This window comes from Wyeomyia smithii, chromosome 1, assembly GCF_029784165.1.
Source record: "Wyeomyia smithii strain HCP4-BCI-WySm-NY-G18 chromosome 1, ASM2978416v1, whole genome shotgun sequence".
NCBI lineage: Eukaryota > Metazoa > Arthropoda > Insecta > Diptera > Culicidae > Wyeomyia > Wyeomyia smithii.
The window spans coordinates 133,745,537-133,764,145 of record NC_073694.1 but is presented as its reverse complement, the minus strand read 5'-3'; the positions used below and the strand labels follow the sequence as shown (position 1 = coordinate 133,764,145).

General features: G+C 35.9%; 1 protein-coding gene across 10 annotated transcripts in view; it reads right to left on the bottom strand.

Moving 5' to 3' along the window:
- LOC129724574 (probable serine/threonine-protein kinase cdc7) overlaps positions 1-18,609 on the bottom strand; it is a 108,504-nt gene that overhangs the window by 21,606 nt on the left and 68,289 nt on the right. For all 10 annotated transcript variants that reach the window (XM_055679618.1, XM_055679578.1, XM_055679611.1 and 7 more), the window contains one exon: positions 1,358-2,296. In XM_055679618.1, the coding sequence (XP_055535593.1) occupies positions 1,358-2,296 (939 nt within the window). The remainder of the gene's footprint in view (positions 1-1,357; positions 2,297-18,609) is intronic.

Genomic DNA, 18,609 nt, shown 5'->3' with positions numbered 1-18,609 from the left:
AATGGTGTTTTATGTTTTATTGACGTGCTTGAGGTGTTGTCATTGAAGTGATTAAGGAATAGAAAAAATGCCATCTCAGATCGATCCAGCATAATGTTAGGTGGAAAAAATAATAGGTGTAAAGTAAACTTTACATCATGACGTGACTGTTAGCGCAAATTTTTTATTGAAAAATATTCTGCCGTTCCAATCATAGTAGTCCCATGTTCTACACAAACCTTATGCACGCTGGGAAAACTATGCTTGGAACGGTAGTGTTGGTTTCCGATTTTCTGGGAGTGGAAACAGTAAGTCTACACTGATGAACTATTTTTTTCATAAGTTGGCATTATAAGTTTGCTTTTTGTTTACCAGTAAAGGATCGCGGTAAACATTACAGCCCCGATAAAATACGGCTAAATGAAAAGCAACAGTGAAGGTCGAACCTTCAAAGAAATAGCAGAAACCATCGGTTGCTGACAATATACAACATATAACATATACAATATTTTGAAAAAAGAATTGTTTTCAAAATTCGCCAAATTAATTCAACTTGACTTATGAACAAAACCGTTTTTTATCGTATGAGTTAAAAACATTTATTTGTTATTGAAAAGTTACCAAAAACTTGTTAAAATGTTTTCTTGCGAGTTTTTTTTTACAGAGAACTTATTAATTAAATAATCAACATCCAACTCCAACTTCAGTATATCGTACTCGCAACTTAACAATGCGAAAAAATAACACTGAAGGAAAGTTTCAGATTGAAATGGTCTGTTCAAATTTTCTTGCAAATTTATGATTGAATCTCATTTTTGTTAGAGAAAAAAACTTTTTCTCGATTTGTGGGGGCTCCAAAAATGTGGTGGCCCGGAGCCCGGCCCTTCATCCACTTATCATATCTAGTTCCAGTAACATAACAAAATCCAGAATTCCAGTATATCATCTAAATTCCAAACGAAGTACAGAACTGTTTGGAAATTTAAGTATTTTGGAAAATTTCAAATTTCGTTTTCTTTTCGTTTGTTAACCAAATCTACAACTGCACGAATCGTTTACAAAGTATCCTAGCCTAAGCGATCAATGGAAACGCCAACGTGGGGAGCTAGCAGAAGAAAGTTTCGCTCGTTGTAACAATCATTCCGATGCGAACACGTCGCACTGCTGCTTCCCCGTCCCTGCAACCTATTAAGCTTCACCAAAGTGACGTGAGGCTTGTATCTTTCATAAATGGCTGACTGATTGACAACAATGTGACTGCATATGGGCATCGAAGGTCTTTGCACTCGTTTCTTAAATGTTTCAAAGGCTTTAGGCAAACGATTTTTTTCTCCAGCAGCACCGCTGCATAGATCTGTAAGTTTAGAGAAGTATTTACCTGATCAATGTTGTGATGTTCATTCATTTGGTGCAGGAGTTTCTGGTTGAGATTTTTCAAATTTGTACTTCCCCCGTCATACATGCCATCTCTATCATTCGGATAGTCGTCGTAGTCAGTATCACGATCTGTGCTGCTAATCGCACTACTACTGTTACTGTGCAGGGTGCTCCCATTGTGAGTACTGCTAGCGGCTGCCAACAGGGCATTGAAATTCGCATTTGTCGAAGGACCGTTAGTCATTTTGGACCCGTTGGTACTACTGACATGGCTGGCTGGACTACTGTTCAAACTATTACTCTCGGGACTGCCATTGTTGCCACCACCGTTGGTTATGTGACCTGTCCCGGGACTTTGACTTAAACTTTCGATGAGCTGTTTTTCCTTTTCCCTGTAACTGTTGCCACCGTTGTTAGTTGCGTTGCCGTTGTTGCTGCTGTTATTGGCGTTGTTGTTATTGGAGTTGACATTACTATTACTGTTGTTGTTATTGTTACTATTGGTGTTGTTGTTATTTTTCTCCTTTCGACTGTTACTGTTACTTCGTTCCGAAACGTTGCTAAACTGGCTGAGCACAATTTCTCTCTTGAACTGGTCTAACTTGGAGTCCCCGCTGCCCAGATGATCCTCAATTATGTCCGAGATGTCTAGCATGCTGCCACCGCTGTGGCCGTGGATTAATTCTCCTTTAATTTTGTGTTGACTAGCGGCATTTGCTGCGGCAGCAGAGGCAGCCGCTGCGGCAGCAATGGCCACCGCAGCTGTCTGGTTCATAATTTCATCGTCGAACTGGGCATCATCTAATGTGTCCGAATCGAACCGTTTGGTTGAGGAAAAAAGACGAAGGGTGGGATCGTTCACCTGATCGCTGAAGTACACATCCATCAAGTTGAAGAAGGGCCATTCTCGGCGCTTTGGCTCCTCCGACATTTTGATGGCCTGGAAAAAAATAAGAGAAAGTAATAGTACAATTAGGCTTTATTGTATACAACATGTAGACATTTTCTATCAGTTCTGAAAACGTGATAATAATTACTAGATTATGTCCTTCCAAGAATTATCTATATATAATCGTAACTTAATAAGTGAGTGATAGTAAAAAAAACTGCAAACATTTTGTTTTTCTCCACTAGAGAAAACAAAGAAAAATAAACTGCAAATAATTTCTTTTTCCCAATCGAAACATAATATTTGCACGCGCACCATAGACCCAAATAAACCAAGAAACAAGACTGAAACACTGTTGCCGTGATAGTTGACCTGCGGTGGAGGTCTCACTTACAACAAGTCAATTGTTCATCACCGATGGTCTGAATCTGCAGTCAGCATCAGCTGATTAAAGCGTTAGGCAGCAAATTGAAACCTTTCTTCACTTTCAATCTTGTAATTTTTCAATTTTTGCCGGTCAGGAAATATTTTCCCTTCTCCCCCTTGATTTTCCAACATTCGCTCTTAAACAAAGAATAATGATATAGCCTTTCGTCTCGCCTCCTTCCGGACGCTTTTCTCATGGCAGTCCAGGTTAAGCTTCTGATCCGGAAAGAGGCAGAGAAGATGACCGGTACCGTTGTATGGCGCAGCCAAGCTGGCCCACATTCTCAACCAAAATAATAACTTGGCCATTTAGTGCCCCTCCATACTTCATGATCGACTCACCCAGTTTTCTCGAAAATCGTGCCTTACTTCCCGAGAAAATCTGGATAAAAATCCAATTTTTGGCGCACGCAAAAAATGATCAATAAGAAGTTGCTAAAATAAAATAACCAATCGAGCTTGGAAACAACAAAACCTGCACACTTATGTTCACGTACAAAAAAATTATTAGCCTCATTCACGAGATAGTTGTCGGTCGTACGTGTATCTTTTTTTTTTTTTTTTTGTTTATTCTTGCATTCCGTCTTGTTTCCCGAGGGTGTTTATTTTCAGACAGCATCTTGCGTTATCACTGGCAAGTATCGCAGACGAAAACTGATGGTTCCGCTTATCCCTATCTTTTTCACTCGGACAAAATGAAGCGCATCTCATTTAAGCACTGCCCTTTTCTTGCCACTTTTATGATCGTTTCACGTGTACATGTAGCCCTTCTGGAATGTAACTCTCCCATGAAGATGAATACTGTTTGTATGCACGGGAAGCTGGTTTTCTCGAAGTCTGGTACAGCCAGCCGAACGGCAGACGATGATGGCTTTCTTTGCTTTCAGATATCGAAGTCAACAGAGGCACACACTGGGGTCTTGCACGCAAGTAGGTCGTCTGGTTTTGTGTTCTTGGTGAAAATAACGGATTCTTCTCTGCATTGGCACATGCTGCTAAGCGGGTAGAGTCTGTGGCAGGGCTTAGCAAGAGAGAATCTATGTCGCAGAAACACCGGAAAGTGGGTCGTTGCTTTTGGAAGATGGGGTTCGTCGCTTCTCAAGTCTTATTACTACTGTGGGCTACGCTTATACGCTGTACGACTACCAGAGAGAATAATTTTTGAAAAGTGTTTCTAGAGTTAGGACGGTTTTTTTACTGAAACATAAAAATGTTAGCTAAACATTGATGGTTGTCTGATCATGGAGAAATAAAAACAACAAAAAAATCCATTTTTTCCTAAATGAACTAATTTCAAGCCAAATGTGTTTGTTTGATTGATATTAAACACTATGTTAGCTAAACATCGATGGTTGTTTGTACTTAGAAATATCAAAAATTAAACAGGTTAAATATTCCAAAATAAAAAAAATCTAATTTTTTCTGCAATGTTTTTGGAAGGACAAAATTATTATTCACAACTTTGTCGAAGACACTATACCTTTTGAACAAACTGTTTTGGCTCTAAAAGCATTTCTATTTTCAAAAGATGCTTGACTCAGAAGATAGGTATTCCCAAAGTTATATTTCCTTTAGCACAAGTACTTTACGCTGACATATAACTTAAATTTACTGCGCTGAATTTTTATGATTGATATTCATACTATTAGAGCCAAAACTGTTTGTTTGATCGATTTAGTGTCTTCGGCAAAGTTATGAATAACAACTTAATCCTTCAAAAAAATCTAAACTATGAAAAACAATTAGATTTTCTTCCTTCAGTTTCAACTTTTTTTACATTTCCCTAAGTTCAAACTACACCAATGTCTAACAAACATTGTTAAGTATTAAAAAAAACAATCAAATTTAAAAAAAATATTTTTTTCTTAGATCTCAGGTGGTTATTTTGTGTTTGTTTCTTTTCACTATGGTGCATATTTTTTCTTGACAAATAAAATTACCTACTGTTCACAACTTTGCTGAAGACATCATAGCAATCAAACAAACCGTTCTGACATGTAGTTTGTATTTTTTGGAAAAAAATACACAATCACAGAACACAATAACACATGGCTCCCATTAGTTTGATAATAACCACGTTTGCAAACATGTTTCGATATAATTAGGCACACTTTCTTATATTTGATAGCTTAACTCATCAGTTTTTTTAATAGGGAGGAGGTTTTGTAATGAAATTATTATTTATTAATATTTAGGCCGATATAAGTTTTATTTCCATTTTATGTTGTTGGGGGGGTTAGCCTTTGAAAATGTTTAAAATTGAGAGGGGAAGCAAAAAAAGTGCAAGCCGTTTTGTTATTATTTTTGGTTTTTCAATGTTAAATTTAGCAACAAACAAGTCCAGTGCAAGTGAGACTGAAGTCAACAAGCAAGTCAGATAACCAATAAGGAAACATTCATAAATGACGTAGCATTCGAGGGGGAGGTTGGGGGCAAGACAAGCTACGTAGCGAATATGAAACTAAGAAAAAAGTTTGGATTTGTTCTAATTGTTCATTTTTATTACTGTTTTGTCTGTTTAAGGTCATTTTTAATACTTTCTTGTTTTTTCTTGTACATCAATGTACAAAAAAAATTGTCATGAAGAGGAGGGGGGGGGGGATTTCTTAAAAAGCTACATCATTACCTAGAGGGGGTCTGTAGCTTTGTGACGATATGCTATGATGGGGGGGGGAGTCAAAAAAACCTAAAAAAAAGCTACGTCATTTATGATTGCCCCCTAACAATAAAAAAGTGTTAGTTTTCAACATTCATTTGAATCCAAGTTACAAACGTCGCACGGTGCTCCCTCAGACCGTTATTATAAAAAAAATTCCCCAAAGAATCTGAGTACACCATTCGATTCGTTAAGACTTCCAGAATCTCTGGTCAAAATTTCAAAATCATCGTACGGTACATTTTTGAGTAATGCCCTTTTGAAGGTCGTAAGGTACAAAAAAGTGATCGTGACGACGAAATACTTATTGTAAAGCACGTTTTTCAACCTACATTTTATGGAATAACTTCCAAAATAGTTTCTACACATTCTAAGGGTTATATTTCAAGACATTAACAATTGGTGGAAAAATTTATTTGAAAATCCCACAGTGCACAGTGGTCTAAATTAGAAAAATCGTGATCGTTCTAGATTTGACTGTGAATAATCGATTTTATGTACTCATTGTCTTCAGCAAAAGTGTTTCATTGAACAAGGCCTTACTTTTGGCGTATTTAGTTTTTCGATCAATCCACCTAACAGTTAGATGACAAAAATATTTTTTTTAATTTTCAATATACCAGATAGCTTTCTTCAGGAAAGTTGTGGAAAATATTAAAAGATAAACAATTGCTGAATACTGCAATGTCCTACTTGTACGTTGGACACGACAAAATAGAGTTTTTTGTAGAACACCTCTCTTTAAAATCAGTTTTTTGTCTATAATTGTCTATATTGTGGTCCCCGTGGCTCTGTGGTTAGCGATGTCGCACATAGGAGTATTTGAGCCAAAAAGTCCAAGTCGCTCTATTTTGGTAGTAATTGGATAAATTTACATCAAAAACGTGTTATTTTCGTATAATCAACACAAAAAAGGTGACATCCATTTAAAACGACACTCAATATATTAAATATTACTTTAAATTCGCTTACTCTATTTTTTAGTGTCTTTTTACACAAACACAAAACAAAGATTTAGAAATTTCCATATAAATCTTCATTTAATAAAATGTCAATAAAATAAAAAAGAGGAACCAGGAGGAAGATTTTTCTTTTCGTATATTTTCAGAAGGCTTTGACCTTTCTGTCAATGAATAAAGCTTCGACGGTACTTGCCCGGAAGGTTACTGAATTATAAAATTAATTTCACAATATTATGGCTTTTTCGCGGTCGGTTTTCACAATCACTTATTTCGTTAACAATCCATGATTATTTTATGCATTCAACGTTTCAAATATTGCAGAACATTTTACTTATCTTGTAGATTATGTCCTGTGAGAGAGAAAAACTATTTGACAAAATTTTTCAATTTTTTACGCCACCCGAGCAGTAGCACGTATTTTTAAAACTGATCAATTTACTGTGGAATAACTTTGAAATATAACAGTTTGGTTTATGTGATAAGACACCAATGGGTTCTGGAATAGCATGAGGGTATGTTTTTACTGAAATCAATTAAAAATAATGAAAATCGTGTATTTTGTATGTCGGACTTTTGGCCAACTTTTTGGGTCAAATACTCCTATGTGTGTCGGCCGGCTAGCTCTCCCAAACGGTTGTGATATCGGGTTCGATTCCTGGTCGAGTCGAGGATCTTTTCGAGCTGGAAATTTTCTCGACTCAACACTGGGGCACGGTGTATCGTTGTACTTATCCTACACATGCAAAATGTGCCGAAAACAATATCGATAAAGAATTCTCTCAACTAATAAAACTAGTTGATTGAGACCGCTATCAGCCCCCAGGCTAAGCGTGCGATATTGATATTGTATTGAACTTGATCTGACAATTTGAGATTGCACCGTTCATCTTAATAACGTGATTGTTGATGGGTTTGGAAAATGAATGATGAATAGTCGAATGCCCATAGCGAAAACCAAACTATGCATTTGCAAAAATCTCATTAATACGTGTTATCATTCTATTAGAAATTATTAGAAGCGTCTGTTACAAATTTTCACTGAAAAATTGCAAGAGCTTTCTGGAAGCCTTTTGATGAGCATATGGAAAATCATGTTATCTCCTGGTGCTTTCATGTCTTTGAAGTTCTGGAAAATAAATCGTATTTCATTCAAGATTGTTTCCAGTGCCTCTTCAGTAAGAAATTCTTGAGTGGTAATCTGATCTAGGGATGTAACGGATATCCGCAACCGCAAATGCGGAACATCCGCATGAAAATTGACATCCGCATCAACATCTGCATCCGTAATCACATATCCGCATCCGCATCCGCATCTGCACATGTCTGAAAAACCACATCCGTAACATCCCTGCTGATCATACTTTAACTGGTATGACTTTGATCGCTTTTTTGAATATATCTTCAATGTTTAATACGAAATTGTTTAATATTTTGTAAAATGAGTACTGGCATGCATTGAGCAAGACCCAGTTACTACTTCAAAAGTTTAGCAACAATTCTCCTTTTTTTTTTGAATATACTCTAAAATTCTTACGTCAATCATCATATCGGGGTGGCTTTGAAAAAACTGTCGTGAACGAATTTGTAAATATGAGAAGCAATATAGAGGCCATTCACATTCCACGTGAACAGTTTATGTTGGCGAATGTTCAGGATTCATATATATATTTTTTAAATATATATGAACGATTCCCACGGAGAGGGACGGGGATATAAAATCACCCAAACGTGTACGTGGAATATGGTGTCTCCAATAGTCCAAATTTGCATGTAACGTGACATCTTGGGTTGTTGTTAAAAAGAAAACATGTTATGCGCTGTTGAGATTAATGGAACTCAACATTGCCTTTGAGAAAAAAATTGCAACAATAATAAGAAAATCGTTGCAATAATATGTTTTATCTTAAGAACTAATCTGGGAACAAGATTAAAAAAGTTTACGTATCGCATTTTCTTGTTTTGTATCTGCTTGAACCGAAGTTTGTATTCAATGAAAATCACTCAAAATCCAGCTTGTTTTCAACTCATATTTTAGCATGAAAAACATTTTCTAAAAAGCAGGAAATGCATGAATAGCAGCAATGTTCACAACTCTACGAACGCTTTCAAATTAAATTTATTCAAATATAAAAAATATCATAGGGTATCGAACGTCTTCGTCGGTAATTTTCTTCGGCAGTTTTTCTGCAGCAATCTTATGCAAAAGGGTGCCGAAGAAAACCACTGACGAAGACGTTCGATACCCTATTTGAAAAAAAAAAAAATAAAAATAAAAAACCCCAGTGAATAGAGTTAAATTGAGACCAAAAGAAATGTTATGTTTGCCCCAAAAAGAACAACAACCAAATGAGATAGACATATATTTTGATGAAAAACTTTTAAAACTTTGCGTATAATTGAAATATTCACAATGTGCCTTGAAAATCCCTAAAAGTCGTTCGAGGACAGTTTTATTGTTAAAATTGAAATAAAGAAGTTAAAAAAAATTTGTCTTTTTAAACCTAATCGGTTATTTTCAAAGATAGAGAAAAACTTTTTTCTACAAAGTTGCCTAAAATAATTGAGGTACATTTTAGAACAACTTTTTCTTTTATCTACAACGATAAAAAAGTTATATACTGATTGCATCGAATTTTTTGGGTCGACAACTTTGTGAGAGAAAGTTTTTTTTTCTAAAATGTTGCTATCGAGTTCCAGATCCAAATTTCCTCCTAAATTTGGTCAGTGAACTGCACAATGGTCCACAATGATTTTGTCAAAAATGAGAAATAAAAATATTAAAATTGGTGCATTTTACATGGCATTGCTCATCAATCAAACTGTCGCTGTATATTTCAAAGTTGTAACTGGTAACTCACAGGGAATATGTGGATCTGAACTTTCTAGTGTCCAAGTTAATTTTTAGACGGACTTCGGGACTATGAATCTTTATAAACATTTTTTAAGTATTTTATGAAACTTTTTAGAGGTTTGACTGAAGCCCGTCTAAAGGCGGCACTGGGCACTAGAGGGCTAAAGCCAGTATTTTCTTAAATAAAAACAGAATCCTTAAAATTGCAATTTTTTTTTTGCAGTTGTTTCAATGCTCAACCTAAGTAAAATAATTGACAAGAAATTTAATTGTTTCATCATAATTTTCTATGTTCAAGTATTAAAGAATAGCTTCTAGTGATGAAAAAGTGAACATTCAGCAATTGAAGAAATTTTATAAGATCTGTAATATTCTGTTTCATTGGCAATCTTCTAATGATTGATTAGGTTTTATACAGGGTTAGGAATTATCCGTGTTTTTGTTGTTTTTTGTATAGCTACGATTTGGCAGATGTTGAAATGAGCTCACCTATGCAATTTTTAACCTTGGCTATGTGTAAAAAAAACCACGAGATCTCCTTTGAAACAGTGTGCATTAAGTGTCATAATGAAGTCAAGTCCATTACGCAGTGCGGTGATCGTGTTGTATAAACAAGAAAAGCATCCAGTAAGTATCGCTAGTATGTTAAAAATGCCTATACAAACCATTAGAGACGCTATGAAACGATATAATGAGCTGGAAAATTTAGAGGACCGTTTAGGAAGAGGCAGAAAAGGAACCGCTAGAACCCTGGGAACCGAATAATTATTCGTCACCTGATTAACCGTAATTCTGAAAGGTCGTTTCGGGAAATGGCAAAATCATTAAAAATTTACCCGAAATCTGTACGAACTATTTTTTACAAGTATTTACGATTACGTTATTACAAATTTTCAAAAAATCATTACCTAAATGACAGGATGCAAGAAAATCGGTATCGGTATCGAAGATTATGTTGAAAGAATTTATCGATGGACGCCATCGCACAATTTCTTCACCGATGAGAAATTTTTTACTGTGGATCCATAACCACCAAAATGACCGTCAGCTTTTGCCTAAAGGCTCTTTTAAGCCTATGAACGTAGCTCGATCACAACATCCAGTTTCGGTGATGGTTTGGGCGGGAATTACGGCTACCGGTAAAACCCCCTTAATATTCATTGAAAAGGGTGTAAAAATCAATCAATTTGTTTACCAAAAACTTTTAACCGACGCAGTTGCACGTGTACATTTCGGTAAAACTAAATGGACATTACAACTAGATTGGGCTCCATCGCATGGAGCGAAAAAAACACTGGAACTCTGCAGCAGACTTTTCCGAGATATTTAACTAATAATGAATGGACTTCAAACTCTCCTGATTTAAATCCAATGGACTATTCCGTTTGGTCTATTCTTGAATTCAGAGCCTGTACTAAACCACACAAATCATTGGATCATTTGAAAGCTAGTCTAACTAAAACGTGGGATGCTAATCTGTGGAAGAACTATCGTCCATCGTCGATAACTTCCCTAAACGATTGAAGGCGTGCGTTGAAGCCAAGGGTGGACATTTCGAGTCCGTGATGTGAATATTACAAACCATGCTAATGTATCTACATTTCGTATAAATATGTTGTTGTTCAATATTGAAGGAATAAAGTTATGACTAAAACATTGAACACGGATAATTTTTCCTCACCCTGTACATATGGCTGGCATATTGTATGATCTACAATGCTGCCGAATTTATAGTTCTTTTCAAACGTTAGGTTTTTATTTTTTTATGATTTTTTTTCAATGAAGACTAATGTAAAATTTATGAGAATAATAAAACAAAAGTATAGCACGAGGAAAATTTTAAGAGTGAAATAAGGATATTTTTATCGCACGATTGTACCAACTTGAAAAACCGCCAAGCAAATTCAAATGAACGTGGGTGAACCAACTGTTATTTAATTTTAAAATGTTACTATATTTCAAAATTTTTTACCCAAAATAACATATTAAACAATATTTTAATTGAATTTTAACGTAACTTGCTTGAATATTACCATACATGATCACTAGAGTACCAATGAAATCGATTTTTCGAATATTATTGAGCGGTAGGGCTCAAAAGTTTCGTCTTCTCGAAAAAAGTCCCCATGCAAAATTTCTGCTCGTTCGGTCATCGGGAACACGTGCCTCAAAACGGTCAAAGTTTTACGAAAAATATCGATGAAAAAAAGCACAGGTAGTGATACATGAAATTCTCGATACCTACATTTTTGTTATGCCATATGTCTTACAAATGCATGAAACGCCGAGATTTGGTGTTAAGTTGAAAAAATTTTTTTCTTATAAACCGTCTTTCTGGGTCCTGCAAAAGTGGCTCAAATGTTTCGTCCTCTCGAATAGAGTCCCCATGCAAAGTTCAGCTCGATCGGACATCGGGAGCACGTGCCTCAAAGCGGTCAAAGTTTCAACTTTTTGACCGATGAAAATAATGCACAGGTAGTATTTTCGATATCGAACTTTTTTTGTTGCCAAATGTGTTAGAAATGGATAAAACATCCAGATCTGGTGTTTACTCGAAAAAAAAGTCACAAAAAATCGAGTTTCTCGGACCTGTAAATTTTTAAGCTGGGAGAGTGAATATTAAAATAAGGATTGGAATGCAATCGATGAAATATTCATCACAATAGTATTGTAACAGATCTTACATTATGGTACGACACTGCTAGCATGTTATAATCGATATTTCATTAGGGTGGCTCAGTCGTTCTCCAATAGGGTGTTTTTTTTGTCAAAATTTTGAAAAAAAATATGGAAAAACCGAATTTGAATGGCATATTGAAGACAGTAGTATCTTTTTTTTTATTGAAGACAGTAGTATTGCGAATTAGCAATTTGGCTAATTTTTAAATTGGTAAGCGAAACTAAAATTGATTACCGAAGTTAAACATTTGACCTCAGAAACTCTAATCGCTGAGTCACTAAATTTGCAGTGGAACTATTTATGCAAATAGAGCACACAATTTAAACATGTTCCATGGTTTCCCATGCTTCCTTCAGAATCTAACGGTGTTCTTTTCGTATTTTCTGTTATTTTTCTCTTTGCTAGACGAGTCATTTAGTATCGAAAAGTGCTTCTCGAAACAAACGTGTTCGACTTTTGGTCACTTTGCTCTTCAAAGAATTCGACGATTCTAAGCATTGTTTAGGTTGATGTAGCTATATCTAGGGAAAAAAATGTCGCGAGAAAATTATGCCCGGAATAGTGAATAGCATATTTTGTAGCAGAAAAAATGGCACTGTTTTTGAGAAAATGAGAAAAATGAAAGATTGTTTTCAACCATTTCTGTGTATTTTGGTGCCCTAGCAAAAAAAAACTTTTCTGAGAGTTGGATCAGTTTTCCGTAAGCGACGAACCCGGCGAACAACTACTCTGCGGCCTTTTGACGCATTTCTGCACTCACCAAACTTCACAGGAATGGTTAAAATGCTAAAATCTTTTCAGAGCAACTTTTTTGAGCTTTAGGGCACCTTCTTTTGCGCATTTGACGACTAGTGTTATGTATCTCCAAGAAAAGTATAGGTATGCACGTCAGGGCTTTGGCCCAGTAGCATAAAACCGTAACATATTTGTGGTGCATATTAGGAAAAAAATTCACCATATTGTAATTTTTTCAAGTATTTCTTAGTTACTTGAGTACACTAAGGTTTTTTACGATATTGGGTACGGGTCTTTTTACGCGGATTTTTAATTAAAATCGGTTTATTACGTGCCATGTTTTAAATCGTTTTTCATTTTCAAATCGCTTATTTAAAATGTCCGATTAGTTTACAAAATCCAGTTAATGGATATCCACTGATTTGGCCTAACCTTTTTATATTTTTCAGCTTGATTCGCAGGTAGAAAAAACATTGCTATTGATTCTTTTTTGAAAGTATTTAGCAGAAATGATCGAAAATTTTTAGCAATTAAAGTTTTTGGATTAGACCAAAAAAGGGTAATAATCTTTCAACTAACTTAATTGCTATCTAGGACACAGTTTATCGCATCGAAAAGTCTCTACAGGATGGTCTTAAGCGGCGGAGCCCGGAAAGTGGTTTTCACGTAAGCTAAACGTTTTTAAATTGGTCCGTACAAAGACCACTCGCAGCCCGGTACGTTCCATCAGGAAATTTGCCAAGTAAGCCAACATTTCTGTAAATTCAATGCAAGGAATCACTAAAAAAGCTGGAATGAAACACTTTCGAAGAGCTTGCTTCTTATGTTGAAAAACGAAAAAATGATAATCCTGCCCTCGACGCACAGATCCTACAAACCCACAAACCGGCTCATTTCACTCAATAAATTAGCATCTGCTAATTCCGGGGAAAATGATATTTGAGTTCTATATCAAACACCCGGCGGGTTTCATGATGTTTGGCTTGGTGGTGTTCAACGGTTTGAAAATGACCCCTGTTTTACCTTTGTTATACTAAACAAAGGTTATAAAGTCAGTCCAAAAACGCAAAATAGATCCAAGATCCGGAGGGCCGAATCGTATTACCATTCGACTCAGCTCGACGAACTGAGCAATGTCTGTTCGTGTGTATGTGTGTGTGTGTGTATGTGTGTGTGTGTATGCATGTTGTCTGTATGTATGTGCCGCAAAAAAACTAACGCACCTTTCTTATAGAACGCAATATCCGATTTTGATGATCTTATACGCAAACGAAAACTACTGTTCTCCCCCAGAATGCTACCGAGTGGATTTTCGATTAGTGGCTTAGATTTTGAATCATTGATCAAAGAGTATTATTTATATGAGACATTTAACTTTTAAGCAGCGTTGCCAGGTATCACCCCACTGCCAGATTTTTTCCAGATTTTTATTTTGCCTTTTCCAGATTTTAAAAAAAATGACCTGGCAACGCTGCTTTTAAGGCAAAATTAATGGCACGGAGAGCCATGTGTTGTATACCAATCGACTCAGATCGACGAACTGAACAATTTCTGTATGTATGTGAATGTGTTTGTATAGCTGTGTAAATATGCTGTTTATATGTGTAGTATATCAAAATCGAACAAAAAAAATAAAAAAAAAAACCTTTTTTACAGTACGCATATTCCGATTTTGATGTTCGCATGCTCAAATGCAAGCCCCGGAGCTCTATGAAAATCATACTGAGTGCGATTTTTTATTGGTTGCTTGAACTGTAGAGTTTTGACCAAAGTATATTTTAGACATGGGATATTTTACTTCCTGGATAATTTATCTCTCTGTCCATGCTTTTCTTTCTTCTCTGTCCCTCTTTTTTCGTATCGCTATTTATTTCTCAAAGGAAAGCAACAATCATCGACAACTTTTCATAATTTTTACACTTTTCGTAGTGCGTCTTAACTGGTGTAAATAAAATAATTTTAGAGCAAATTGCAATGCTTACTTAGCTTCTTTTCTTGCTTGCGAAGCTTCCGTCCACACTTTCTTTAAAAAATATAATCAATTGTACGTTGAACCCAGAGTTGCGAAAAATAAGAAGCTTTTACAGCTTTCGGGGAACATTGAAGCAAAACCTGATCCCACAGTGTACTAATGTAACACAATTAGCGATGCATATATTGCAGATGCAGAAAACATAAAAAACCGCTGTTTTGTTTGCAATGCTACGTTTTGAACAGCTGTAAAATTTTTCAGTTGAACTTTTATTTGATGTTCAATTTTAGGTTCTAAATATACTTTTAACTCGTAACCAAGAATTTAAAAAATTGTGAACATCGATCATTTGTAGTTTGGATGAAACTGAAACAACTTTACATGGCTATACACGTTTACTAGTGTGCGCAGGTGGAAAGTAACTTATTCCTATGATATGATACACTACGCTCATATAAGATATAAATATTGGTTTCTAATTTAAGACACAGTGCAAATATGTTATTCCATTTCTCGTTATCGCAGGAAGTTTTATAAAGTCTTTATTTCGGATTTTATCATACAGCCTAGGCCTTCGAAAAGAATACTGTTCTCGTCTACACTCCGAAAATCCAAATCTCTGAAAATAATGCGAATGTGGTATTCAAACCTGGATTATGAGGAATTAAAAAATTAGAACTGCCTCGAACTAACATACATATTTGCTGTATTAGTATGAAATCAGCATCTTTGTTATCTATTTCTTTTTACTGTTTACTGTTCTGTTTGTTTAAAAAAAAATATGTTGCTTCTATCCAGCATTTAAAAATTGGTTCTCGATTGAAAAAATAAGACTCATATACTCTAGTGATAACATCCATAATATTTGCGAAAACCACGTCAAGCTATAGTTCAAAGATCGTCTTTGGTTCACCTTTTGAAAATTATCTCTTGAATTCATTTTATTCATAATTGAAATTGGACTTACGTTGCTATACAATTTGTGATTTACTGGCCTACTGCCTATAATCGCATACCAGTCCCACGTGCATTCTTGTCGTCTTATAGAGAAGTTATGGTAAATGTCTATCTCATTATATCATGTCGAAAATATGGGAATAAACCACGCTCAACAGTTGAAATAACCTAAGTACGAAAAATACCTTTACGTGCTGTTTTCGTCATCTTGATGAAAATGAAATTGGGACTGATATGCGATTATAGGCAGCCTAATAAGTATACAATTATAGTTAGTATAACAAAGGTTTCTGCACCACTAGGTGGATTAATTTAGGTTTTTATTGAAGCTTGTGCTTCCCAGGGTGAATGCCAACATCGCTTAGAATCAATACGTTGCTCTGTAACAGGATGGAACGCCATATCACGGGTCAAATCGGACCCAACGGTGGCTGAGGGAAAACATAAAGTTTTCGTTCAAAAATTTGCGGCTCCCTAGATGGTACAAAACCGGTACCGGTACATAAATTGGAAAATTAAAAGTTTGCAATTTCGCGATCAAACCGTTATGCCAAACACTGTCGAATGCTTTTTAACGTGTCCTTAAACGCAACAATGACAACTTTTTTTCTTTCTTTCTAGGTTCCTACTAGAACATATGCAAGAAATTACAAGTGATCTGCAGGTTGTTAAAAAGTTTTACTTAGTATTTCAACCTACTTATCCTGCTAATCGGTGCAGCATAAATCCATTTAAAATCTAATATCGAAAAGATTTTACCGAGTAGTATTGTTCGTATGATAAAGATCTCGTCACACCGCATTAATTCGTAGTTCACTAGTTTCAACGTGAAAAAGCATTCGATTCTGCTTCGCATAAACCAATGCAATCCATCAAATGTGAACATTCGGCGCTTTGACATCTCATCAAACCTTTCCAATCAATACATGTTGTACACATAGAGTTTTACCCGCTTGATTGTCACGTCGCCATTTCGCAGTCTATTGAAATAATTGTGAATGTTTGTTGATTAAGCTTTTAAAAATCTGCTAGTTGAAACTCGTTCGCTTGGTAAACTGTTGTTCCCTCCACAGTTAACATAAACTACGTTCCCCATCGATTCAATCCACGATCAAAAAGTGGTCCATTTAAATGAAACGAATAAGTAATGTAAAAATATTCAGTTGTAATTCAAACATTTCCCGCATCGCGTCCAACGGCTGGCAACTTCGCATAGCTGGCTTCCATTTCTACTCCAATAATTCTTGTTAAACTAGTTTAACCATTCCGATTACATCCGCCAGCTACTAACACATAAGGAAACGATCGCAAGCGAAGAACGAGGAAAGCGGTCCAAAGAAGATCTCGATATCTAGGTGAATTAGCTCTGAAGCCGTTACATTTCCTACCTGGCTCGATCCGCCCCTTCTCTTCCCTTTTGGATGTTCTGGCTTATTTATTTACACGCATCCAGCACTCCGTCCGCCACGACGTTGCGTGTGGCGGCCGGTTGAGCCAGCTTCAGCATTCGATCACCATTGCCAGTGTGATCACCTTAAGTTACTCGAGAAACAGTTGAAGCCGGCTTTCGGTACTGATTGTAAGGTTGGCTGGCCACGACTGAACGAAATCCGTTAGAAGAAGGCCCCGCAGCATGTACGCACTAGTGCAGGGCTCAGAAAGCGATGCTTCCAGTGCTCTAGACGAAGGAAAAAGGCAATAGAATGGAAGATTGCTTCTACCTTCGGCCTCCGCGGCCATAACATTTTTTGTATGGTTGTGGGCCGGGTCCGAGAATCGAATGAGCGATCATCGGACGTTTTTCTTTGCTCGTCTTCCTCTTCCACGTATCAAATCCGCACACTTTACTTCACGTCTATCTCTTTCTCTTAATCCAGAAAAAAGACCTGTCTGACACACTCCGAATGGTGGTTGCTTTATAGGCTGGAAATTGGGTCAGTGGTTCTTACTGTTTCTTGGAGCTTTTTTTGTTTCTTTATTTTATGGGTCTTTCTCTTGTGTCGTTCTTTGTTTGTTCATTTTCTCGTATTGTTGTGCAAGTATGTGTCTAGGCTTTTAAAAAAGCGCTTGTGAGATTGTGCAAGTAGGCTATTCTTGGGTTGAAATCGGGGTGCTATATCGAGTCATACCATGATTTAAGCCAATTAGATTTGCTTTCTCTCTTGTAGATGCACTTTTTATGACTTTTAAGTTGTTATAGTAGCTAAACAAATTTTATATTAATTTTTGGTTACCTTGAAACATCACAAAAATGAGATGCATTTTTAGATTCAATATATATATATATATATATATATATATATATATATATATATATATATATATATATATATATATATATATATATATATATATATATATATATATATATATATATATATATATATATATATATATATATATCGATACATTTCAATTCAACGCTACGGTTATATTAGAATGGCTATAGCACAGTTGCGCATACAAGGAAACGTGTATGCTTTGTGGGTTATAATTTAAAACCCAAAATTTTTAAAAATTGTCAACATATCTGCAATCTACGTGTCACGTGTACCCTGCTCTTTTTTCCTTTCATCCTTCTTGGAAAATTTCGAAAAGAAATAGCTAGGACTGACTCCTATTCTATTCGTGCGAATTAAAACTATTCACTCTAGTGCCTAACACAGACCCATACTACAGACTTTTATAGCCGAATCGAAATAACAATCGAAATACTAAACAAACATTTTTTTATTCATGGTATTCATGCTATCAAAAATCCGGTTCGGGTTATTCTAACTATTGTAGAGTTACGAGTTTTCGATTATTCATCCATCAATTCTTATTAAGGTTTCACAGACGTGCTAACAAATTTGGCATTCGTTATCATCATTAATAAAATATATATCATAGAACGCGAGCCCCTACCAGCTGTTTTCAACTTCAAAACTTTGTTCTAAAGAGCGAACATCTCCTACGTAATTGATCGAACACACCCCCTGTGTAGAATAAAGCGGTTACACAGTCAGCAGTCAACACTGATCGTACTCAAGTGACGTCATACAACCCAACACATGCTCGCAAGCCTACTGGCCTACTGAGTGAAACATTATTCTACGTCGTTGAGAAAGCTTTATATACAAGTG